This window comes from Cyclopterus lumpus, chromosome 16 (assembly GCF_009769545.1).
Source record: "Cyclopterus lumpus isolate fCycLum1 chromosome 16, fCycLum1.pri, whole genome shotgun sequence".
NCBI lineage: Eukaryota > Metazoa > Chordata > Actinopteri > Perciformes > Cyclopteridae > Cyclopterus > Cyclopterus lumpus.
Genome location: NC_046981.1, coordinates 13,929,180 through 13,955,497, shown reverse-complemented (window position 1 = coordinate 13,955,497; position 26,318 = coordinate 13,929,180). Strand labels below are relative to the sequence as shown.

Genomic DNA, 26,318 nt, shown 5'->3' with positions numbered 1-26,318 from the left:
GCGTGATGTCAAGCACTTAATAATGTGTTTGCATTTAATGCTAATGACACAGCAAAGGGTCTGATATGTCTCTGCAGTACGGTATGAGAAAGAGAGAGTATGGTATGAGAGAGAGAGAGAGAGAGAGAGAGGGCATGAAGGTGTGGGGGGTAAGGAGATGAACAGAGCAGCAGATAATGACCTCAGCTTCCATCTGCTGGGCACCGTGGGGCGGGGACACCTTCAACCTGCCACCGATCGGTCGCCACGGCAATCTGCCGCTCCCCATCGTCCCGGTGACATCTGCTTTTGGGTGACTGAGAGATGAATGCAGCACCAGCCACAGACAGACATCACGCAGACCACTAGACACACACACTAACACTGCGGCACAGATGGCCAGAGACACAGGACTGTGAGATTACAATCCAGGCATTCTCCTCTGCCGCTAACCTCTCCGTAAAGTGGATGTAACATAATGACAGATTTGTCGTGGCGTTAGCCGTGACTGTGTTTTGGGTCTCGTCCTAAAGAGCTGTCGTTTGCAGCCAGTGGCTGGCATCCCACAAACCTTGCCATCCTGCAGTTAATTTAATACCCTCCTGGTACACTGCTCGCACACATGACACAAGCTTTCAAAGGATTCAGGATCCCATTTATGTCTGTTGGAGTTCATAACACTAATTAGTTTGTTTTTAGAGTGTGGGGAATAAATGTTGCTGTTTCCTAGTACTCTATCTGTGGCGATATCGTTTTGCTTGACTAGAGTCCCCAGCCACAGCTGTCACAGTTATTTAGTGCCTCTGCGGTAACCTTGGAAACACCCACCCTGCATACAAGAGTTTTCACAAAATTGAGATCCTGAGAAATAGGTGAAGAATGTGGTGATTACACACAAAGCAACACGAAAAGAAAGTCACAAAACCACCTTATGTGTTGGGTTCAACTTGAGGAGAAGGACAGCTGGGGAGAGGACAGAAAGGGAGAGAGAGAGAGAGAGAGAGAGAGAGAGAGAGAGAGAGAGAGGAAATTAAGGGGTGGGGCGGCAGTGACAGTGAAGCAGAGGAAGCGAAGGAAAAAGAGGGGAATTCAGGTCAGTGTTGTGTGATTATTCATGCTGGGCTGGGCATTTTGATCCACCTCGGATTGGAGAGTGAAAGAAATGCTGGGTGAGAAAAGGCAAGTGAGTGTTTAGTGGATAAACAGACAGATGGAGGACATGAGCGAGGAACAGCAAAGTGAAAACATGATCAATTGTAATGGCTTTCATCATTTCTATGGGTGCTGAAACCTTGTCTCAATCGTCTCGTGAGACAGCAGCTTAGATTTAAAGGGAATGCTGACAGATTATGCTAGGCCTGAAATATTACACCATGCACAGTTGGATGAGTGTGATCCAAAGCAACAAGACAGCTTTTGAAGAACGCTGTTAGCTAAAACAGGCCAAACCTTTAGGGTTGGGTGGATTTCAGTTTTCTAAAATACCAAGCAAGCTTAGTTTATGAATTGTAAATCCAGGAATGACTCCATGTTTCCTTCAGGTCGGTTAAGCAGCACTGAGTCCAGAATAGCCCTTTTATGGGTGGTAGAGCAACAGAATATCTCCCAGGCCAGTGTCAGAGGTGTCAAAGTCCAAAAGTGCATCAGTGTCTAAAGGGTCAAAAACTATTCAACTGTCAGCATTTACCACACACACATTTGAGTGAGAGTTATGGTAAGCTATATGATAATACATTATATAAAAGTATACTTAATTGAGTTACAACCGGCATATGACAGATCCCACCCCGCTTTAAAAGGGCCATGTCATCCTTTCATTCTAATGTGGGTAGATATGGGACAATGTGTTATTACATGATAACAACATGTTCAAGCAAAACGAAGATCCTCTATCTAGCCAAGTTTATCAACCACATACCATGTCGAGCAACCTCTTTAAACCATGAGTCCAAACTCAGAACAACAAGAATCAAGCAAGTACAATTTCTTCAATAAAGTTAAACTACAAAGTGCCATCAGTAAGAGACATTTAAGTGCCGCTAAAGTGCTACTACGGCGCTACCTTCCTTATTCAAGGTAAAGTTGAAAAAGATGTGTTTTTACCCTGTCATCGTTGGAAGCTCTTGCTCAGAAGTCGCTGCTTGATTTTTCTTAGTAGCGATAGTTGTTTCTTTCTGTTTATCTTTTGAACCAGCTGATGACCAGCATGATGCCAAGCTGGCAGCTCTGTATATATTACACTGCATTCCATATTGTACACTTTTTCTTTTTACTTTTAGTACGTACTGCAGCTTCCATTTCAGAGTACTTGCTGTTGCATGTATGCATTCAATTGTTACATACTACATTCAATTGGTACATAGTACTGGTTACTCTGATTGTGGGTCAGAGTAACCAGATTGAAAGCCGGTATTGAAAAGCACAAATTCTCTCAACTGCAACTAACAACTCGCTCTCAGGTTTAAAAGATCAGACGATTACTGTAATGTAAAACGTTGATTTCATAGCTTATTGCCAATCTAGCTAATATAATTCAGCCTTTCAGCTGCACAACAAGTGTTTTGTTGTCCCATTCTGTAATTCCATTTCAGAATTCTTTTTAAAACAATATGTTAAAAACAGGAACTTTGTTTCCGAGAAATGATGTTGTGTTTATCAATTTGGCACAATAGACCGGTCTAAATACTAAAACATGCCTGAGCCTTGGCTGCTGTTGCCATGCTGTTGCCATAGAGAAATTAAAAAGACTGGCGCTGAATTTGTGAACAAAAGCCTTTGGTCAATATTTCCCCAAATTATGAAGTAAATTGATTAAAGCATATAGTTAGTTATGTCAATACCATGTAATATTTATCTTGCAACCACTGTTTGCGACACAATTTTCGAATTGGAGATTGGATGTTTTTTGCCAAATGCATCTTTGGTGTCATCAATAACATCACGCAAAAGACAAATGGAAGTAAAGGAAAGGGGGAAGAAAGGAAACAAGGAAGCAAAAGAAGAAAAGGAAAGGAGGAAACAAAACCAGGAAACAGATGAAGGACATAACAGCAGGAAACAAGGAAAGAGCTCCACCTGTGAGTCATGTATCTCTACGGGAAAAATAGATCTTTAACTCCCAGAACCTGAAATTGCTCTTTGCTATTCTATTGGCCATTGTTGAGTTTTTTTTATTAATAAAGTAGCCCAGACGATCAACACTGCTCACCTGTTGCATATATATATATATATATATATATATATATATATATATATATATATATATATATATATATATATATAATATTAGCCGAGACTTGGCTGTAGGAAGCCTATTTGACATATCTGAAAAGGCTGGCTTCCATAAACAGAGGTGAATAGAAAAATCCCTAACATGATCAGCAGACATGAGAGCTTGAATTTGAAGTCGTGTCTCTTGCTTCCTAACTAATGTAAAGCAAGTCAAGTTTGTGCCGGGCAGGTAGCGTGCAGTAAAGCTAGGAAGTGAGCTTAATAAAGCTCATTTACCTCCATGCGTGGCTTGTTTTTGCTCTTAGCAGCAAACACATTGTTGTGCAGCAAACTGACTTGTGGAAGATTCACTAGCCGGTTTCTGGCTCCAGACTCTGCAAATTTAACATCACACTCATAAGATTCCACTAGCTACCCCCAGCCAAGTGTGGAGGCCCACAACACACACACACACACACGCACACACACACACACGCCAACTCATTTAAACACACACATGTACACACCAAATCACATGTTCCTCAATACACATGCGGGCACATACCCACACATGCATCCATGCTGACTTACATGTGCACACACAAAAACACTCACACAATCCCTGCTGTGCCTGTAAAATCAGCATAGCGCTCAGAAATTCCACTAACACCTCCCACCCCATGTGGACGCACACACACACGCACGCTCCTGTGAACCCACACAATTAATGTGAAATCACATCCATCTTCCGCCCCTCTGCCCCTCCCCTGTTCTCCATTACAAATAGCTGAGGATTGCATTCTCTCCCTCTGGCCTAGCCTGATGTTGTTTTTACATGTCTTGTTGTGTGCAATAGTCTCCCTTATGTAAGACAAAATTACCCAACACAAGTGTTATTCTCAGTGGGGGAGATTGCACTGGTGCATTCCAAACTCAATGAAAGATGGAGAGAAATTGTGAGAGGGAGATAATCTGTACTTAATGATTATCTTTATGGCAGCCGTGCTTCACTGGAGGGTCTACAATAAAGATAGAGGTAAAACAGAGGAGAGCGCAGTACGATGCAAAAGTCACGAGTCAGATTCAAACTCGCGAGCACCTGCTGAGCTACAGCGATCCTTCGAGTCAACTATCTTAAGTGGATTATTTCTTTTCAGATTTAACCTCAGCGCCTCAGCATGAGCACTGAGGATTCCTTGACAAACATTGACCAAGAGATAAGGAGGCAGTGTGTGCCGTTAAGATCCCGTTTACCCCGTACAGAGTCGCAGGGGGCTGGAATCTATTGCAGCATACATTGGATGGAGGAGATTAAAATAACCTGAATTGGTACCGTGTATAGTGCACACTGTATGGAGGGAGAACATACCACATATGAAGTGCTTCGGCATGGGAGGGGATCTGCCACAGAGAAACACCAGAGGGACAGGAAATGTCTGTCAATAGCTATTATGTTTCAGATGCTTCATCCACTGGGACAACAACTAACACATTCAGGGTTTCAGCCTGGAATGAGCCATCAAATTCTTTGAAACGCAGTCCTACGGTGGACCTTGATGAACCCTCGGTCTCCCCTAAAGACAGAGTTACATCCAGGCTTGTTGCTTAACAGTACACAATCCACAAGGGCCCAACCACATTGGTTCCGGCTTGGTCATGTTCCTTCTTGCTTCCATACATGTGATGTGTCCTCTAATCAAGTTATTCATTGTCCTCGCAGTCCTTCTTAAAGACTTCTTACAGGCAAAGTAAGTGTCTGCGATACTGACAGAGACAGATCCTCTGTTGAACCCAACTGAACGGTCCGTCGTATGATACTGTAGCTCGTTTGTGGGGCTAATACGTAAGTAAGTGCACATGAGGTATGGGACCCATTTTCAACGATGGGTCGAAAGACGATGTCACATGGAATGTGACGTTTGTTGCTGTAAGCATGTTTTCAGTAAGTTGGCTTATGAATATGGTGGAATGTTTAGCTGAAGAACCAGGACACAATTTCTCTCAAGAGTTGAGTTGAGACAGAAAAAAACACTAAAAGGAGAGTGAATATGGAGTGAATATGGAGCCCGTTCCCCCAAAATAACTTGAATTGGAAAGGTAATCGGCATTCATTCCCGGGACAAATGACTGCGCATAGTCACAAGTATTTACGGCTCCAGCTCCGATCAGCATTGATGGGAACATGACACCCGGGTGGAATATTTGCACTGTGACACGCGTTGAAGGAAATATATAAGAAAGACAATCAACGGGCATTTGGACAATTAATATAATTTATTAACGCACACAAATGCAATTAAGAGATTCTGCTCAACACCACCAGATTCCAGTCGGACAATAGAAATGTTACGTCGCTGATCTTCAAATAATAACAGAATAAACTAAATAAAACTCATCTTGAGTAATCTTCCCACTCTTCCAACAATCACCAACGCTGGTTTGGTCCAAATTAAACCTTTAATTCACTGAGTTAGACGTGAAAAGACACAGCTGTTATACGCGCTTCTCAAAGCAAATACCTCCCTTTATTGACAGTATTCACCTCGCTGATCATTGTAAAACACACTTCACTCAAACAACGGAAACAAATAGAACTCCTCAAAAGCTTTCAAGACCTTCTGTGTTAGTCTTTCCATTGTTCCGACAAATCACCAACTCTGGTTTGAGAGTTTGAAGGAGAGACTGAATGAGTAGCGTATATAAAGGCTTTCCTAGCCCTGGAGCCGTGTTCGTGCTGTTGAACGTGACACACCACGAGAAAGAAAAAACAAAAAAATATACTTGTCTAATAGGAATGAAAATGCAGTCCATTGCCTATTCTTTTAGCGGGTTTCCCATGTTTAAAAATCCACGCTAATGTTGGTGGCAAAAGGATATTTGAATCACATATTACATGATAACTTTACCATCACCGCCAAGTGGGAGTGCCCAGAAATAAATAAATAAAAATAAATGTGCATCTCTTGAACAAAAATGGTGTTTCTGAGTATGATGAACAGAAATGTCTCAAATGTGTTTGGTGTTTTCCCCTGAGAAGTGAGAGCATCCTAAACATGAGGAAGGAAATAACCTTAAACGACAGCAAACATTATGGACACGGACTATTTCGAACTTGATGGCAACCGAAGTATCAGCCACCAGTCACACCTCTCATGGAAAGCCTGTACAGGATGCTGCCACAGCTAAGTGGTGGAAGCAAGCAGAACAGTCTTTGGTGCATGAAGAGGTGGAAATGATTGGATAACTGAGTTAGTGATTAAAGGACTGCTTGTTCACTCTGGCCGAGCATCTGACTTGAGAATGACATGTGGTCTAGAAGTGCTAATGCACATGGTCACAAGGCATCAGGGTGCATCTCTTCCCTATCTTTGCTATGGTCTGTTATCACACTCGATGTCCAGGGAGTTGTGAATGCCACTTCAGTTACTGCAGTTATTTTGGGGAGCAATACTGAATATGATACTAATTTAAGACGGGAAAGGAAAAATGATTTTAGTCTTTTTTTTTTGGGACAAAAACAAAACAGCTACTCTACTGATTGAATGGTCATCTTTTACATGAATCAATGGACATTCATGCGGCTGTGTGACAATCATCTGCCTTTCATTCATGGCTGCTTTTTAAAAAAAGGTTTTAAGTATGAATATATAAAAGAAAATGAAGCTGTTTTGATTCAAACTACAATAAAATAATTCCTCTGTTTATCCTGGCTTTGACGTATTAATCTCGTCACCATTCCAACATACAAAAAACTCTTTGCAGAACATATAAAAGCAGTCAAAGGCCACAATGGAATATGTTGATGAATGAGCTCCAATGATCTTACTCCCAATCTCTCATGGAGCAGGCTTGTCCTCCTGAAGGGGGCTCAGTGAAGAAAAAAGAGGAGAGCATGCATTTTAAATTAATCAACCCTTCTCATTTCCCCCTCTCCTCCCAGGCAGACAGACCTCTCCTGGAGGGGGGTCTGCGGCAGTGGGGAGGGAAAAAAAACAAAACACTGTCATCTATTTTCATGGAGGTGGCTGAGGCCCAGCCTCTAGCTGTGCTTTGGCTACAAGAAAGAAGAGAGAGAGAGAGAGAGATAAGGAGAGGAAGAGTGAAATGAGGGGAAGGAGAAGTATGGATTAGAGGAGAGAGGAAGGATAGAACAGAGACCCTCGGGGAGCAGGAGGAGGGAGGTTGAGGGAAGCAGGGAGGGAAGGAATAGACAGGAGAGAGCAGGAGGCCACATGCTAGGAGCTGGGTCGGGATAACAGCCGAGGATCATGGGATATGCTGGCCTCCATGCGTGTACAAAGGCAGCTCACAGATGACAGTGCAGTGGCATACCAGGCACTCATCCAGACCCTTCTCTCCGATGGGAAGGGTTTCTCTCTCACTCTATCTAAGTGTCTCTCTCCCTCCCTCTCTCACAATATCACTCAATTTCTATTTCTCTCCATTTCCCTCCCTCTCATCTGTCTATTGTCATTAGTCCCATGTTATCAAATAAACTCTTTCCCTCACTGGTGTTCATAATCAAATTAGATTTGCTCCAAGTAACGGAAGGAAAGACTTAGTCTCAGTGCAGACACCAAACAGACAACGCCCTTCAACTGGCATTTGTTTTCTCAATAACTTGTGTCATAGGCAAGGAGAATAGTAGACATCACACTCCCACACAGGCGCCCGCACACACACACACACGCACACACACACGCACACACGCACACACACGCACGCACACACACGCACACGCGCACACACACGCACACACACGCACACACACACACACATGTACGTGTGAAGCACGTATCAACTAGGTTTAAGACAATGACAACAAACTCAGAGTGTGGGTTTCCCCAGAGATCTGTATGAGCTGGATTTCTCAGTGAGACCATTGACTCACTCCTGTTTACAACCGCACCTGACCTTGTTGTCACATGTGTGTTACTGAAGCTGGCAGGGGATTCAAGTGTGTGTGTGTGTGTGTGTATGTGTGTGTGTGCGTGTCACGTAAGAACTTAAGTATTCCGTAATACCTCTAATCTCCCATTGTTAACATTGTTGTTTCGTATTATACAATGCTTCTGATTTAAGCATTGTATAAATATAAATAATAGTAGATTACGTCCTTGCATCAAACTCTTCTTTTAACACTAGTACTAGAATGTTTTTTTTTATTTATTAGGTGATCAGAAGAAAATGAATAGGCAGTTATTTTGATAAGCGATTAATGGTTGAAGGTATTAAAAGCAAATCAATCAAATGTTCTTGCATGTTACAGACAAAATAAATATTTGATAAATTGCAAAAGAAAGAAGAGTAATTGAAAATATGCACATATTTGCAGTCCTATAGCACTTGATGTACTGCCTGCCTGTCTGTCACCTGGTTTAAGTGTGCTTTTGCTCTGTTGCATTGGAGTTCCATTCATACTTTGTCATATTCATATAATGTGTTTATGTAACTTTGTAAATGCTGTTCATTCTGTCCACATGACATCTATTGCTTCTGTCCATCCGGGGAGAGGGATCCTCCTCTGTTGCTCTCCTGAAGGTTTCTTCCCTTTTTTCCCTGTCAAAGGTTCTTTTTGGGGAGTTTTTCCTGATCCGATGTGAGGTCAAAGGTCAGGGATGTCGTATGTGTACAGATTGTAAAGCCCTCTGAGGATAATTTGTAATTTGTAATACTGGGCTATACAAAATAAACTGAATTGAATTGAATTGATCATCATCATTATCCATGCTGCCCACATGCCCAACCATTTGCTGCCACAGCCACTGTTTATCCAGCAAGCACATGAGCAGCCATAATGACACTAATAGCCCAAGAGCTCACTTTTCCTCTGAGTGCTTGTGTACTGCATTGTGCCTTAAGAGCCATCTGTGTTCCCGTCTTGAATCGATCTGCCTTGCACATTCCAAAACTACAAAAGGACAGGGAAAGGCACCACTCCCATTCATAAATAATGTGCATGGGGTGCGGGGGATGTGGGCTACTGTTTCTTTGTGTGTCTATTTCAGCTGGGAGTTGGACCTCTCCAGCCTACTAGAGGTCTGGGAGAGAGAAGCAGCTCATGACATCTGACCCCAGGGCTATCAAACTTCATAGGGTGGAGGTGAAGACAAAATATGCCAACACTGACAGATATTTTAATTTAGTAGTGTTGCTATTCTCCTTCCTAGTGGACATTTTATTTTGCATTAACGAAAAATGTAGGAACCAGTTTCACTTATTCTTTCACCATCACATTACATGCAATAGATGGTCTTATTTTGAAGAATAACTGCACAATAAAATGTGTTTTTTAAGCTATAAACTCAATGATATGACTGCACTGTGATGAAACATCAATGCTAATGTTTACATTGACGTTTCTTACATAATTAATAAATAATATGCATTTCATGGTAAAAAATATATTAAAACGCCATCTACTGTTTTTAATCAACCCTGATCCCAACCGTTTGTTGCTATTTGCAAAGCTACTGCAGCTGTCATATTCAGTCATAATGTGGAAGTGGGCGTGGTTTTATCGCTCAGGCTCAGACCCAGGGGTGAAGTTACATTTAAGAGCAGTACAGGTGTTCAGTTACTACTCCTAAAACATTATAATTAGTTAAGAGTGAAAAGTGAATGATTAATTTAAATGTGAGTAAAAACAGCCAAGATATTTTAGAGTTATTTCATAAAACTCTTTCACATTAGCTCTATAAAATATTAGTCAACAACCCCTGTCTTCTGATTTCTAGTCAATAATTATAGACTTTAGTAACAGAAAATATGTAAAGTTTTGCATTTTCAAGGGGAATTCAATATTTCAAATAACAAAGTAAAGAGGTAGAAATGAAATACCAAATTATGGTTTACATTCTGTACTAACTTGCCATTTGCAAGTGCCATCACCATTTCAAGTGTTGATTGTAAAAAGAAATGTTATTTGGAAATATTTCAAGGCAAACAGCAGCCAGGTGCAGCGAAAACCCTCAGAAAGAAAAGCAAATAAGCATATTTCACAAAATGACAAACTATTACTTCCAAGTTTGTGTTTTCCAACCAAACAAAAGAGCCCATAAACACGTCACTTGTTATTGACACTTTGCAATCACTGACACATCTGTGCAAGATGTTACGTCTATTTTAATAGAAAAGTAAATCAATCTTGTATGAGCTCCAATATTCTTTCAGTATTCATATCTCATTGGCCTATTTTGCTCTTTGGGGAAGGCAAGAAAAGCACAATATATACAATAAATAACAAAAAAGGATGAACTGTCACAGCTGACTTTAGCCACAGCCAGATATAAAACATGCCCCGATACTGTTATCTGTATCAGAAAACAAAAATGTATTGAAGGTGGATAATGCCGTGCACTGCCATCCACTGATGTGTTTCACAGAAATGTGTATTCAAGGAGGTAGAACTACCTTTGAATGACCCTCTCTGTTATTTCAAGATTGCACAGAGATGAGTGAAGCACAGTGCCTCTTCATACTGGAGGTTAATGTGTGTCTGTGCTCACTTGTCAGATGTAATTGAAGGGAACAGCTTATGAAAATGAGGTGGCAGGGATGAAGTTTTTAATTAGATCAAGATCATGGACAGAAATGAATTAGAATCACCACTCTCACTACCCACAGCAAAACTGGAGCAGCGTGACACTGAATACATGAAGAAAAACTTTAATATCTCACAGACAGCATTTACTGTATCAATGGGGTTACGAGGGACCATTACTCCATCCACTGCCTCACTTTACCAAACCAGAATCGGTAAGGGTATTAATGCTTACAACAGTATCAATCCCGGCGTTGCTATATCTGATGCCTAATTTACCCTTTTAAAATCACACGATTCAATATGTATGAATAACTATGTTAAAAGCTCAATTTGGCATAGAGATATGCTGGAAATGCAACATAGAACTTACATGCCATCTAGTGGTAAAACTGTTAACAAATTAACTGATGAACAAATTAAGGAATAGGAGGTGACAGAATTATGATAAGAATGATTATGAAAAATAATTTAGATATTTTAAAAGTAAAAATATATATATTAAAGATGATATCATAAAACAGTCATGGACGATTATGGACAAAGATGTCAACTAACTGTACAAGAAAAAGGGCAACTTAATTATTCATTATGATTCAATAAGTCGGATACATTTTTAAGATACGATAAGTTACGTTATTAATCCAGAGCAAAATTGGAAGAGAAAGTGGCAATTTAATAAAACATATATACATTAGCAACACGGTGCAAATCCAAAATCATGTTGACAGTATAGGCCACAACAATATATACAGGTTAACAGTAGTCGAGTTCCATGTGTGTACAGGATCAGATCTGAAGTAAAGGTAGTGTAAGAGTACATAAAGTAGTATTAGTTATACTCATTGTATCGCATTGACCGTGAATGTAATTCACGGTCAATGCGTGTTCACACGGTGAACAAGCCTCGGTGACACAAAGTGTGCTATGGTGCCCACGGAGCAGTCTGCCACGGTAACCTTCCTTTGACATTCTTCCAGCTGATTGGTGAATAATGTGGGGGCGGTACCCTCTGATCTGCCTGAGAAGCTAAGAAAAGGGCATAGGATTACCCACTCGACGTAAAAACGGAAAGAAACAAACTGTTCTGGCAGAAGTGGAGCTGTCTGTCCCCGTACACGTGTTTCTACTGCAGCTGGAACGTAGAGACTGACGCTTCTTAAACAGAAGTAGAGTCAGGTGAAGTTATAACAGTTTCTGATTCCAAACGATAAAGTATTTCTCTTTTGCCGGAAGGTAGCTACGTGTGTGTGCTATTAGCGGCTTTCATTGTGCGCTAGCGAGTCAGTTTAAAATGCTGCCCAGTGTGTCGTTTCTGTCTGAATGCCTCACAATTAGCTAACGTTAGCTAGTTTAACGAGCGTGTTAGGTGTGTAAGTCACGCAGGCGGTTCATATTTGCTTAACCTTAGTGTTGTATTATTATGTTTACATTTCGTTTAGACAACAACAGTGCAAGTTAAGTCAGCCTGCAACAGCGTTTGTGTTGCACAATAACTGTTAGCTAAGATGGGTGAAACGGTCTCGTCCAGTTTAACAGCCTTGTATGCTCTTAACGATTTGGCATGATGATGACACGTTTGTTGGACTTCCGGAGTCTCCTCCTTCACGTGAGCGTGCTTATTGTGTTGTCGCTATTTCCCGCCATCGCGGTTCAGGTCACGTGGTTTTAACCTCAGTACTTGTAAAACTAACAGCTTTGAACGCGTCTTCGACAGTTACCGCGAGGGCGGATGTAACCAAAGTTTCAAAACGCATGCATGTAAACCTGTTCCCACCGCCATGCTCACTGATTTTAACTTTCTATATTGCTGCTCCATGTTGTTTTGTTACATGGTAACAAGTTTGAAAACGCAGGAATAATAATGTTTTGAAGTTTGATTGGTAAGGTAGCATTGGTAAGGTCCCATTGTCTGTATTGCATTATTCATCTTGCATGTGGTTGAACAAGTTGAAGCTCGTGAGCACTTTGCTTTAAATTAAAATATATATATATTTTTTTTTTTTCACAGTCTACATGCCAATATGAAGTACATCCTGGTTACCGGTGGTGTTATATCTGGTATTGGAAAGGGCATCATTGCCAGCAGCGTGGGGACAATCCTCAAGTCCTGCGGCCTTCATGTCACAGCCATCAAAATAGACCCATATATCAATATTGATGCTGGCACCTTTTCGCCATACGAACACGGTGAGTAATCGGGTGCTTCCAACAAGGTTATATTGGTTTGAGCTATCAACTGCTGTTTAATTGTGTGCTTAAGTCAGTCCTGCAGTTAATGTGACAAGATGTGGTGTGCATGTGCTTTTGTGGTTAGACAGACAGCCCTGTTAAGTGGCAATGGGGTCCAGCTGTTTCCATACAATAGAGAGTTGTTGTCGGTAAACAAAGCACTGAATCAGTTTTCACTGTGTGTGTGGTGCAGGGGAAGTTTTTGTTCTTGATGATGGCGGGGAGGTGGATCTGGACTTGGGGAACTATGAGCGTTTCCTAGACATCCGTCTTACCAAAGACAACAACCTCACCACTGGAAAGATCTATCAGTCGGTCATCAACAAGGAGAGGAGGGGAGATTACCTGGGCAAGACCGTACAAGGTAAAGTGAGCACCTACTCCAATACATGCAACCCCCCCCCGGGGTTTGGTGCCAATACATGCGGCAGAGCATCACATTTGCTGTATTCTTCTACACAAGTATGTTCAATGAGCAGTGATCGGTTTTATATCACTTTTATACTGTAAATCTGTTTTCAGTGGTACCCCACATCACAGATGCCATCCAGGAGTGGGTGATGAAGCAGGCCAGGATCTCGGTAGATGATGATGGTGTGGAGCCTCAAGTGTGTGTCATTGAGGTAAGTCAGTCTTGTAGGTACTTGTATCTGTTCTAAGAATTTGTTGAAATTAGATATATTGCCTGTAGCAATATCAAATAATGGCACAGTTCAGCATGCAGAGAAATTGACGAACCTATACAAATCAGCAAAGCAGAACAAATATTTAGAAAAAAACAAAACTGGGTATATTTGCAATTGAAATCTTCATAAATGTAATTATTACCCTCAATCAGTTATTTTCTTGTGGCAATTATCAAAGCCAGTTCTGACAGTATTATTGTCTCAGTACAGCTAATGGCATGTTTACTTTCTAAGGGTGTAGCATTTGTATAGGTTGATGAGAACCAACCTGTGTGTTTGTGCATGCAGTTCTGTGGTCTAAGCGGGTGTTTTGTGTCAACAGCTGGGAGGCACAGTGGGGGACATTGAGAGCATGCCCTTCATCGAGGCCTTCAGACAGTTCCAGTTCAAGGTGAAGAAGGAGAACTTCTGCAACATCCATGTCAGCCTGGTACCACAGGTATGGCACACTGAACACACTTGAATATCATTTCTAGTCAAGTAGGTACAAGTCTATGCTTTTATTCTGTTTTTTTTTTTTTTAATTGAAGGTGCGAGAGAATAACTACTTTCTTTGAGAATAATGTTCTGTTGTGTCCTCAGCCCAATACCACAGGAGAGCAGAAAACCAAACCAACCCAGAACAGTGTTCGAGAACTCAGAGGGCTGGGCTTGTCTCCAGATTTGGTGAGTAGATTAATTAATTAATTTGCTCTTGAAACTTGGCATTCCCTTCTGCATCACAAATATAAACGGGGAATTCATCTACTGTCCCTATGTGTAAAAAATAAATATCCAAGAATTATTGGTTATGTTTTCATCTTGTGTTGTACACAATCAAATCTGACATATTCGATATCTAAGATGTTATTTTTAGTGACCATTAACTAGGGATGCCTCTCAATACCCAGTTTTAAAGGGGGAACCAATAAGACTAGTAAAAGCCCAGAATATCAATACGGTCCGAAGTTATGGAGTGAGATCTCTGCAGAAAAAACAGCATCGCAAACTTACCCTGTGTCTGTCTTTGCACGAGGAGGTGCACACCGACTTTGGCTCAGTATAGCGGGAGACGCACATCAGATCCAAAGTGTGTGCAACTGAAATTTCAGGATTTGGGAACTTCTTGTAGATTGTCGGGCTGAGGCTGCAGCCATGACCCCGCCCACCCCCACCAGCCCAAGTCCCCTCATGCGAGCAGCTACAGGGAAGGTGACTCGGGAGAGGGTGAACGAGTGTCATAGGGCTGTTATACAGTTTATTGTCTAAGACCTTCTCAACAGTAAAGTCAAAGGGATTTAGGTAACAACTAATGGGTATGTCACTGCAAACGGGAGAACCTGCTTGTGTTTAAGGCTACAAACAAACCGCTGTCAGTGCGCTGTAATTCTTTGGAGCTGTTGATCAATTTATTCAGTTTCACATTGTCACCATTGCGTTAAATCAGCATTGTTCCATCTTATTCCTGCCAATGGATTTGAGCGTGCCTGTCACGCTCACACCAACACGACCAGATGCGTTCCGGTCAAAGACTGTCAGCGTCCTGTCCCACACACCTGATTCTCCACACCAGGCGCTTACCCATATGCACTTCAAGGTTAATGTTCAACCCTGTCAATATCAGAACTGCATGTATGAATTCACCTTTTGTTTCCTTCAAAGATAGAATAAAACAAACTACATAATCTAAAAGGCTCCCACAGTATTTATATAGGAACATTTGAGAGTATACAAGTCATGTGAATGTGACAGCTTTCAGCTAAATTTGCTGTTTTGAATCCCCATGATTAACTTTCATGCCCTTTTATACCCAATACACATATTTTTTTCTTTGCAGATTATGTGCCGCTGTTCATCGCCCCTAGAAACATCTGTCAAGGAGAAGATCTCCATGTTTTGTCATGTAGAGCCCACACAGGTAAAGTAGAGTGACTTTTTTTTTTTTTTTACAACAACCTAATTTGAAGCTCTTCATCAGTGGGTTTGGTATACAGAACATATAAGAGGTACATGAGTTGGTATCAATTAGGGTGATATTGATTTAAGCTATCATCTGATGTGTGAAATTCATCGGGCATTAGCTGCACACAACGCTCCAGCATGTTTTGAGAACTTGCTGCCTCAATATTGAATATCACAAATGCCGTCACAACTCAACAAAAAACAATATATATAGATAGATAGATAGATAGATAGATAGATAGATAGATAGATAGATAGATAGATAGATTATACAGTATTTGATTTTTTTTAATGTTACTATACAAATGTTAACATTGTTTATCAATTTTAAAGCATAAAGACGAATACCATGTTTTGTAATTCTTTTCAGGTGATCTGTGTCCGGGACGTCTCCTCCGTCTACAGGGTGCCCCTGCTGCTGGAGGACCAGGGTGTTGTGAGCTACTTCTGTCAGCGGCTGAGCCTGCCCATCGAGGTGAGGCCCAGAAAGATGCTCACAAAGTGGAAGGAGATGGCTGACAGGTGAGGGGGTTGGTCTGTGTGGCTGTTGACCTTTTCCAACGTTGTGTCTTTCTCAAGGGTGGTCAGGAAATGGTTCACAAATAATTTACCTTTTTAAAGTTATTGGAAGTCTAATCACACAGGCACTTTTCAATGTTGAACTTTAAAATGTTGCTCACTCACGACAGCACCCTGAAGGTTAAGCCACTGAACATTGAATTTTCTTTGGGTAGCTGTAAAGTTCTGATTTAATGATGCACCAGGTCGGTACTGTGAATCATCTGGCTCTCTCCTCAGATCTGCCCGTCTCTTGGAGCACGTCTCTATCGCCCTGGTGGGGAAATACACCAAGTTATCCGACTCCTACACCTCCGTTATCAAGGCCCTAGAGCACTCGGCCCTCGCAGTTAATCACAAACTAGAGGTCAAGGTATGGAATCGATACACATGTTTTGTAAATTGATTTTAGAACATTGAATTACAATTTTTATTAACTGTTGTCACAGAACGCTTGTAAAACTGGCATAATTGCGCATATTTTAAGAGTATTCTGCATCATTTGGAGTCGGTCAACATCATGGCCAACATGCTGTTTGTTATTATTATTACAGTACATTGACTCTGCAGACCTAGAGGCTACCACTCTGCAAGATGAACCCGTGAAATACCATGAGGCCTGGCAAAGACTCTGCAGTTCTCAGTGAGTAGACATCTGTAGGATGCCACATGATGGCAGCAGAGTGCCGTCATGCACAGTAATTTAAGCAGCTTTATAAAATGGTCACAGACTTATTTTGTTTTGTAGAAATTCACAGCGTTTTATTACATCTTCATGTATATATTCATCCTGTAATGTACGGGGTGGGGGGTTGAGTCCAGTAGCTGTTCTCCAGCAGGCATTAACATGGGACCAAAAGAGAGAAGAAAGCCTAAACGGATTATGAACAATTATTTCTCACCCCAAAAAAAGCATGCTAGATATTAACTGTCTAACAGCCGTTGGTATGTTATTGAACTATCTGACCTGATGGCATTTACACAGCTGTCCAGCTTCAAGTCTGTAGAAACAAGAAGCGCTATACATAGATGAGCAGAAAGTAGTTAGTTAATTACTCCAAATGTGAAGAATAAAGAATTGACTTAATACAGATGTGAATCCACATTCAATAATATATTGTCTGAATAGGGGTGAAGCAATTAATAACTCCTTTTATTGTTTAAAGCTTTCAAGTTCATCACCATAAATTAAAAGGCATCTTAATGTCTGTCTTTGAGTACAAAATTGGGATTTTGTAGAATATTTTGCACTGTTTATAATTTTGACTAATCTCTGAAATGAACTGAGGCTGTCTCCCTTTCCTCCCCCCCCCCCCCTCCCCAGTGGTGTGTTGGTACCAGGAGGTTTTGGTGTGAGAGGGACAGAAGGCAAGATTCTTGCTATTAACTGGGCGAGGAAACAGAATAAGCCTTTCCTTGGTAAGTGATAACCTATTCTAACTGACATGCTATAATGGAACTAAACCTCAAATTGTTCCCTCCAATGTGTCGACTGTTGCTTAAGACATGTTCATGTATGGTATGCAGCTTCATATTTGGAATAAATAACGAAATGAATAGCTACGGGTTCGCTAAAAAAAGTATTCGCTGTTCTATTGTCTTACAAAACTGAAACCTCAACAACTAAGAATCGCCCTCAATCCTCACTTAAAACCCACTTGAAGTGTTTTTTATTATTATGAAGCATTCCGTTTTTGGGTTGTTTGTCCTATCTCGTAAATGCAATATCTTAGGAACGCCTGAAGGCTTTTTAAAATTATTTTTTTTAATGATTTTGTCCCAAACGTACACTTGGACTCGCGTTTGAACTGATTAGATGGATGGGTCAACGGTCACGGCCTCTGTAACCTCACAGAACACGTTTTTGACCATAACTCAAGTATTTGACAGTTTCAGACAAATGTCACACAAGTGTTGACATTTTGGACAGACAACTTCACTCTTCACTGGTTGGCAGAGAGAAACATCTGCAAGGTGGTTATTCTATTTTTTTAAACTTTACCTAGGCATCTGCCTTTGGGCCCTGGGTGTGTTTGGTTTGGTTTGGTTACTTTATTAGTACCCGTAGGTAGACTCGGTTTGCAGTAGTAGAGAACAGTAGAAAATGAGGCATCCATCTCGACATGCATTACAACAGACAACCAGGCAAACATGATAAAAGTTCTCAAAGCTACAGATAAGTGCTGTTATAATTATTCTAATAATTAGTTCACCTGCGTGATGGCTGCTGGAACAAAACTGGTTTTATACCGCTTTGTTCTGCACCGTGGTACTAAATGCCTCCGTCTGGAGGGGAGGAGCTGAAATTCCCTGTGCAAAGGGTGGGAGTCGTCCCTTAAAATGGAGCCGGCTATCCGTTCTAACTGTCTGGTGTACAGGGACCCTGGACTAAGTTGTGTCTCACCAATCTGATGCAGCCCTTCAACATGCCTAAGGACACATCCAAGATGAGATATATATAATATTAATATTTGTTTAGGTAAGAAAGCTTGATTGCATCCACTTAAACATCACATAACCACTTAAAATAATCACTTTAAAATGCTGTCGAGTTTGACTGAACAAGATCCCCCACTGTGCAAACCACTTGCGTGTCTTAAAGAATGACTCCTTCCAATTGTGCAATAATCCTGCTGGTCTTTGTTTGTGCAGGAGTATGTTTGGGCATGCAGCTGGCAGTGTGTGAGTTTGCTCGCAATGTTCTCGGATGGGAAGGTGAGTAATTGCACAGTTCATCTGGTGACACTGTTAAAATAGATATGTTCTTATGGTTTCTAACTTTTAATGATATAAAGAGCCAAAGACCTGATGGGAAGGTGAGCTTAGATCACTTTCGCTTATCTTATCTTTCTCAGATGCCAACTCCACAGAATTCAATCCAGAATCCACTCACCCTGTCGTAGGTTATCTTTTCTTTTGAGCTCAAATCCCATCATATTAACAGAGGCTTTACCAGAATGGTTTTAACATCCTATTTGATCTTGACAGGTGATTGACATGCCAGAGCACAACCCAGGGCAGATGGGTGGGACTATGAGGTTGGGGAAGAGGCGGACTATTTTCAAATCCAGCACAAGTGTACTGAGTATGTATCCTCTTAGAATTAATGGTGGACTGTTTGATGACTCCAGCTTGTATTTTTGTTGACTGCTATTTTCATTGTTTTAGAAAAATTGTACGGAGGCGTGGAATATGTTGATGAGAGGCACAGGCACAGATTTGAGGTAAAACAAGGTTTTAAAACCTTTTTGTATCAGAGTGCAAAACAAGTGCAAACTCTAGGGGAATCGTATTCCATTTGTACATGCTGCAGAGACTTGAGGCTCCATTTTAATTAATGTTTTATATTTGTATCCAACCCTACTGTTGAAGCATAAGATGAACTTATTTCTCAGAAGGCTTTCCTGAATCCTTGAACCATTGCTCATTTTAGGTGAACCCTGAGCTGACGCACCACTTTGAAGAAAAGGGTTTTCAGTTTGTCGGCCAGGATGTGGAAGGAGAGAGAATGGAGGTCATTGAATTGGAGGGTGAGTGAAAAGAGTTATTGAAAACAAGTACCTGCTTTGTTTTTGCTCATGATCGCGGTAACGCTTTTCTAGTCTTAGAGCCCACTCAAAGGGCATTATGATATGTAACACTATTCAGTATTTAACCAAAAGACGGTTTCACACGTAGACTGCATTTCTTCAACATGCTTGGCCTCAAATTGTCCTCCTTTTGATAAATATGTTATGTACATTACACCGCACTTAGCATATGACGCTCATAAAGCCCATGGCAAGCATAATATTGTGTAGGAGGTTAATATGCCTGTAATAATCTCCTGGTCTTTTAGATCATTGTTACTTTGTTGGAGTGCAGTACCACCCAGAGTTCACCTCCAGACCCATCAAACCTTCTCCTCCATACTTTGGTCTCCTGCTGGCTGCTGCAGGAAAACTCCAGAGTTACCTGGCTAAAGGCTGTCGCCTCTCTCCACGGTGTGTGTGTGTGTGTGTGTGTGTGTGTGTGTGTGTGTGTGTGTGTGTGTGTGTGTGTGTGTGTGTGTGTGTGTGTGTGTGTGTGTGTGTGTGTGTGTGTGTGTGTGTGTGTGTGTGTGTGTGTGTGTGTGTGTGTGTGTGTGTGTGTGTGTGTGTGTGTGTGTGTGTGTGTGTGTGTGTGTGTGTGTGTGTGTGTGTGTGTGTGTGTGTGTGTGTGTGTGTGTGTGTGTGTGTGTGTGTGTGTGTGTGTGTGTGTGTGTGTGTGTGTGTGTGTGTGTGTGTGTGTGTGTGTGTGTGTGTGTGTGTGTGTGTGTGTGTGTGTGTGTGTGTGTGTGTGTGTGTGTGTGTGTGTGTGTGTGTGTGTGTGTGTGAGATAACTTCGATATGATACCTGCCATAAATATCATGATACCCGATGCATGCATACGCCCAGCCTTTTGAACACTTAACAAATGGCATTAGTATTAGTATTAGCCTACAGCAAGATATTAATGAAAACTACATGGTGCCATCGTAGCATTGATTATACACGGCTATGTAGGCTTTTTGTCCATATCTGATCACATGACTACATAGTTCCTTCCATAAGTATGAGCAATTGTTGAGTTACATAACTTTACAGATGTGTGTGTTTGAGGTGAAAACCCTGTGGTCTGTGTGGCTTTGAAACAAGTTTAGCTCTCTGTCAGCCATATTTGTTTAATCAATCCCATTCCACCATACTGTTATATTGTTGGCATTTTTATGAGTCATTGAATTTACTCAAATGTCGTTGACGTTTACAAGCATATTTTGATCTCTTACATCGGGTTTACAGTGACACCACATCATCAATGCACCTGCCTGGCATTACTGCTATAAAACTCATTTAATGTATTCATCTTGTATTACAGGGACACTTACAGCGATCGCAGTGGCAGCAGTTCTCCTGAAGCGGACATGTCTGAGCTGAGGTTCCCCTCTTTGTCCCTAGATTAAAGCCATGTGGTTGTTGTGTCTGTGTGTTACTAATTCAGATGAATGCAAGGCCCAGAATAAAAGGCAGGTTTGGTCTTAAATGATGCAACAAACTGCTTTTACATTCTTATGGTTGCAATAAATTGTTACGATAACAATTTCAACACTGAGTATATTAAGTCTTCACTGAGTGCATAAAAGTGAAGGGATGTCTTGCCGTGATCTTTGTAGGGCTTTATGATGCTGCTTTGAGGACAATTGTCATAATAGACATGTTGAAATGCCTTTACAGAACACATCTGTAGAAATAATGAAACAAAACCAAACTTGACTGGTAAATCATCAGCTCAGAGGTTTTAAGATCGTCATGCTTGGGCGAGCGTTTGAGGAGATTGATGGTGTATTTTGCAGTGAAGTATAGAAAAATGGGGACACGCTCGGAATAAGCAGATTAGTTATCAGCCGCGTCAGGGTTTTCATATCGGGTTTGTTTTTGGGACAATTGTGCAAATAATCCAATGTAATAAAACTTTAAGTGACACTTCAGATAACCGTATGAACTGAAAAATAAAGCTTGGTATATGAGAACTGAATTTGATCTCTAAACCGGAGCAGCTGACTGTAAATGCTGAGTGTCAAGCTTTCGTATTACATTTTTGCTTAGAGAGTTACATTTAATGCATAGTTATGCCCTTTTATCTGTTGGTGACCCAAATATATGAGAAACAAGCAGTATTTTTATATGTATGAAGTTCTGATGTGTGATGTGTGTACACTCTGAATAAATATGGTTTTATTCCTCTTGACAATCTGGCCTTTATTCTCAAGGACCTGAGTAACCGAGCGTGTGCTTTTTACCAGTGACTATAAAACCAAAAACACATGCATTAATACTCGCGTCTGAACAGCCGCGTCTTCACTGATGACACTATTTACAGTGTTTGAAATTGGGAGCACTTGAAACCATTGGTGTGTTTACTGTATTTATGTCTCAAGTAGCAGTCACTGGAGGCTGTCCTACTCATTACACCAACAATGTGAAAAGATTTCAGCTGCAGTTTTAACAGAACCAGAAAGGTTATTTAAATGTCTGTCTCGTCAGTTCAGGAGGGATATATACGTATATATGTATTTTTTTTTATTCTCAGTTTATAGTTCGACCTTTTTAATAACCCCTATGTACAATAGTACATGTACAATCCACAAGACTAGATTGAAGAAAGTACACCTGTAGTCATTACTAAAAATAACAATAGTGAAACCTCCCTATTGTAAAGGGAATTGGATATTCTGAGCCGTTCCTCCTGTTTCCCAGAGGAATGTGAACCTGTATTGTCTTTAACTTCCCTTTTTTAGGTGGCAATATTCCCTGTACCAACAAGACCATAAAGTGATAAGAATTGCTGCAAATTGTGTGGGAAAACAATTTGCCCCACTCTTCCTCAGCGTCTATGATTGTTAATGACCACATGAAGTTATGAGCTGGTGACCGCAGGAAACTACATGGTTTGCCTTGATATGGTTTTAAATGCAACTACAACTTCCTTATAATGCCCCCCCCCCCCCCCCCCCCCCTTTCCTTCAGCATCTGGTCCTCCCATTCTACAACAGCTCTCTGTGTCCTTATGCTGCCCCGCCTTTTGTCAAGTACCAACAGGCAAACTCCACGAGTCCACACCCCTGCACAGCACACTCATGCACATGCCTCCAGTAGCAGTTTGAGATCAGCAACTCGGATCGGAGCCGCAGATGTACTGGAATCTACTTTGTGGGACTCATTTCTCCACATACCTGCTTTTGAAGAGGTTTTCATGAGCCACCAGGAGGAGGGGGGTGAGACCGAGGGCCTTGTGACGTAATCATCAACTGCATAGGAGTTTGGGGATGACTGTCAACACCGCCTGCTCTACTGATAGTGAGCTTTATAAGGAGTGGCTGCTGTGGTTGTTCCTCAACATTTGGAGTGTCAAAGATAGGGAAGCAGCTGGTGGGAAGCTGATGTGGGATTGCTAGTCTCTTACAGGCTTCATCTTGTTTTTTGTAAGTCTTTCTCCATCCCCCATGGTACCACCTAGGCTGTTCAATATATTCTTCTTCAACCATTCCCAACAGCGTTCATGATTCCTACAATGTATATCTTTTCTTTTCTTTTGTTGTCTTCTAGATGCTTCTGTATCCTAACAATCACTCTTTTCCACCACCAGCAACAATGGACCTGACTTTGTGGCAGTACCAGTTCAGGATCATCATGCTGGGGGACTCCACAGTGGGCAAGTCTTCCTTGCTGAAGCGCTACACTGAAGACCTGTTCCTGGAGTCCATCAACCAGACGGTGGGTGTAGACTTCTACGTTCACTTCCTGGAGGTGGAGCCGGGGGTCCGTGTCAAGCTTCAGTTCTGGGACACAGCTGGACAGGAGAGGTTCAGGTGAGGATGCACCACAGTGCTTCTTTGTATAGCACAAATTATGCATAATGAGAAAATGACCCCCCTCGTCATGCAAATATACTAAACAAATAAACTATCACCGGTTATTCCATTCACATGTTCATCAGCCTTCAGCTATGACTGTGTATCCACCCTCATGAGATCGCCGTGCAACGTTCACAGAGAGCAGCATGTTTATGATTAACACGTTTCATTCGGTCTTAAATTAATAATATCTGTTCTCCAGATGAATGAACTGTAGCTAATTGCAAACTGTGCTTGTCTGTGTTTACCTCCTCTATGCATGCTGTCTGTAGCCTGCTAATCCCACCTGAGTCAGCAGAAAACTTAGCCAGGTCAGGTTTGTTTTCATAAAGAAGTAATGAATAGTACGTTTTTAACCACTAGCTGCTGGGAGGAGCCTCAGTCACTACATACCTCTCGACAGCTTCGTGATTAGGGGTGAGGGGAAATAAACAGTGATTATCAATTCCTTACAAAGAAAACATACTATTTGTCAATCAGCTTATCTAAAAGAAGCTCAACTCAAACAGTGCAGAGAATCAGCTGATTATTTGCTTACTGGAACAGGAAATGTGTTGGAAACAAAGTGTGAACTCTGCACCCCACAGTGAGGGCTGTGTGAGGTTTACACCTCCTCTGTCTCTTCTCTCCTCAGGTCAGTGACCCGTTCTTATTACCGCAACTCAGTCGGAGGTCTGCTGGTGTTTGACATGACCAACCAAGCATCCTTTGACAATATTAAGGAGTGGCACGCCGAGGTGTGCGAACGAGTGCAGCCGAACAAGGTTCTGTTCGTCCTGGTGGGGCAAAAGAGTGACCGTGAGGACCAGGGGGAGAGGGTGGTGAGTCTGGAGGAGGCTCAGAAACTGGCCGGGCAGCTCGGGGTGCCCTACGTGGAGGCCTCTGCCAAGACGGGGCACAACGTGAAGGACACCTTTGAGCTGCTCACTCGGCGGGTCTACCAGGGTCTGCTGAGTGGAGAGGTGGAGCTGCAGGACGGCTGGGACGGGGTGAAGTGCGCTGCACCACAGGTGCTGCAGCTGCAGAGAGCCGACCTGGCAAAGCCCAAAAAAGACCCCCCCAAGAAGTGTTGTCCTTAAACTGCGTACTGGTGACAACCCCCCCCCCACACACACACACACACACCCTCATCCTACTGTCGAACCAACACCGGCCCCAAGGAAGTGGAATCCGAGGTGGAGGTTTACTGTAATAACGTGACCATCATGAAACACTGATTTTTGCACCTTTTGATGTGAAGATACAATCTTAACAATTTAGTAATGTGGGACTGATTTTGAGAAAACATATTGTGTATTCGTATGTACAAAAGCTTTGACATTCCTGAAAGGGCTTACGATTTAACTTAAGAAGTAAAGGTGTTTGTAACTGATATTGTTGCCATGACGGCGATGTTGGCCTCTTTGGTCCCAACGGAAGAACCTATAAACACATCAGACCTTTTGATGGGTTGCCATGACATTTTGCAACATTTGTGGTCCCAATTTGACCCATTTGACCCATGACCAGCGGGCTCACCCGTTTGGTTTGTTGGTGACAACTATTGCATGGATTGCTGGGAAATTAGCTCCAGGTGTTCATGGTCCCTAAACTTTCAATCTAGCCATCATCAGGTCATATCAAGTTGCCCAATGCGTTGGTTTATGACATTCACAGCTGTACTTGGTGTTCTGAGCTAATTGACACACGTTGGCATGCCAACAAGCTAAACTAAGGTGTGAGGAGGATGTTGAACATGGAAACTATATTCGCTGCTTAACATCCGCATGTTGGCATCTGCTAGTGTTTAATTGCCGAGTCTATAAATGTTTCTCTTGATTAGAAACAGAGGTCCATGCTTTCTTATGCGAGACGCTAGCCAACTGTATGATATATTCCGCTTCATCCTCTGAACCCTTTTCTGCATAAACATGTGATATTGTCTATGTTGCTCGTTCCATCGATGATTGACAGCCGTTCCGATACATGGTACCCTGATTGAGTTTCAAAATGTCCCCCGATGACTATTTGAATTAATGCGTAGGGCTTAAGTATTTATCTGGAAAAGGCTCTGCTGCATCACCGATAATTGTGGAGAATGCTCGGAGTGAGCGATTGTTTTCAGGTGCTGTAGAATTAATTAAATGAAACGCCTCGAGTGCCTTTGGATATTGTTGAAATGTTGAGGTTTCCATAGCAATTACTGTCCGTCTACCTGATAAACAGCCTCCTGTATATCGGCAACAACAAAACAATTTATTGTCTTCTAAAAGAGCCGCAGATTGAAGCGCGGAGGCCGTGAACCGGTCCCTGTCCCCGTGAACCGGTCCCTGTCCTCGTGAACCGGTCCCTGTCCCCGTGAACCGGTCCCTGTCCCCGTGAACCGGTCCCTGTCCCCGTGAACCGGTCCCTGTCCCCGTGAACCGTTTCCTGTCCCCGTGAACCGGTCCCTGTCCCCGTGAACCGGTCCCTGTCCTTGTGAACCGTTTCCTGTCCCTGTGAACCGTTTCCTGTCCCCGTGAACCGTTTCCTGTCCTCGTGAACTGATTTGACATAAGTTACAAAAGCTCGTACTCAAAATGAACCCGTCCCTGTGTGTAAAGGAGCCGGGGATAACTTTAAGTCAAGCCAGAGATGCCAGACTGCAAAATGTTGTCTTTTTTTCATATCATTTATTTTTTATTTTTTTGACATTGTGAAAAGTCAACATCTGAGCACCATGTCTTCCATCATTTTGATGAAATTTGCTGAAATAAACCAAAATAAAAATACAATTTA

At 41.9% G+C, this 26,318-nt stretch overlaps 2 protein-coding genes across 5 annotated transcripts; both read left to right on the top strand.

Moving 5' to 3' along the window:
• The first annotated feature begins 1,021 nt into the window (after window positions 1-1,021).
• ctps1b (CTP synthase 1b) lies at window positions 1,022-21,898 on the top strand. 2 transcript variants are annotated; one of them, XM_034553161.1, is made up of 18 exons: window positions 1,022-1,072; window positions 12,744-12,922; window positions 13,158-13,328; window positions 13,487-13,587; window positions 13,973-14,089; window positions 14,233-14,316; window positions 15,467-15,547; window positions 15,962-16,113; window positions 16,390-16,522; window positions 16,704-16,792; window positions 17,474-17,568; window positions 18,802-18,864; window positions 19,005-19,048; window positions 19,138-19,234; window positions 19,318-19,373; window positions 19,583-19,679; window positions 19,988-20,132; window positions 21,026-21,898. In XM_034553161.1, the coding sequence occupies exons 2-18, from the start codon at window positions 12,757-12,759 to the stop codon at window positions 21,108-21,110; spliced, it is 1,776 nt and encodes a 591-aa protein (XP_034409052.1). In that variant the 5' UTR covers window positions 1,022-1,072; window positions 12,744-12,756; the 3' UTR covers window positions 21,111-21,898. The 2 variants fall into 2 exon arrangements, with proteins under 2 accessions (XP_034409052.1, XP_034409051.1); XM_034553160.1 differs by lacking the exon at window positions 1,022-1,072 and adding an exon at window positions 11,769-11,911.
• An 864-nt stretch (window positions 21,899-22,762) lies between these two features.
• Window positions 22,763-26,296, top strand: rab42b (RAB42, member RAS oncogene family). 3 transcript variants are annotated; one of them, XM_034553165.1, is made up of 3 exons: window positions 22,763-22,922; window positions 23,294-23,516; window positions 24,196-26,296. In XM_034553165.1, the coding sequence occupies exons 1-3, from the start codon at window positions 22,901-22,903 to the stop codon at window positions 24,638-24,640; spliced, it is 690 nt and encodes a 229-aa protein (XP_034409056.1). In that variant the 5' UTR covers window positions 22,763-22,900; the 3' UTR covers window positions 24,641-26,296. The 3 variants fall into 3 exon arrangements, with proteins under 3 accessions (XP_034409056.1, XP_034409055.1, XP_034409057.1); XM_034553164.1 differs by having other exon boundaries at window positions 22,763-23,004; XM_034553166.1 differs by having other exon boundaries at window positions 22,763-23,129.
• Window positions 26,297-26,318: the final 22 nt, after the last annotated feature.

Bases quoted from the DNA above. Each gene is read 5' to 3' on its own strand.
- ctps1b (XM_034553161.1), top strand. From the start codon at position 12,757: ATGAAGTACATCCTGGTTACCGGTGGTGTTATATCTGGTATTGGAAAG. The intron at 13,329-13,486 runs GTAAAGTGAGCA...ATCTGTTTTCAG, and splicing joins CCTGGGCAAGACCGTACAAG to TGGTACCCCACATCACAGAT. The intron at 16,114-16,389 runs GTGAGGGGGTTG...CTCTCTCCTCAG, and splicing joins TGGAAGGAGATGGCTGACAG to ATCTGCCCGTCTCTTGGAGC.
- rab42b (XM_034553164.1), top strand. From the start codon at position 22,974: ATGACTGTCAACACCGCCTGCTCTACTGATA. The intron at 23,005-23,293 runs GTGAGCTTTATA...TTCCACCACCAG, and splicing joins CACCGCCTGCTCTACTGATA to CAACAATGGACCTGACTTTG. The intron at 23,517-24,195 runs GTGAGGATGCAC...TTCTCTCCTCAG, and splicing joins GCTGGACAGGAGAGGTTCAG to GTCAGTGACCCGTTCTTATT.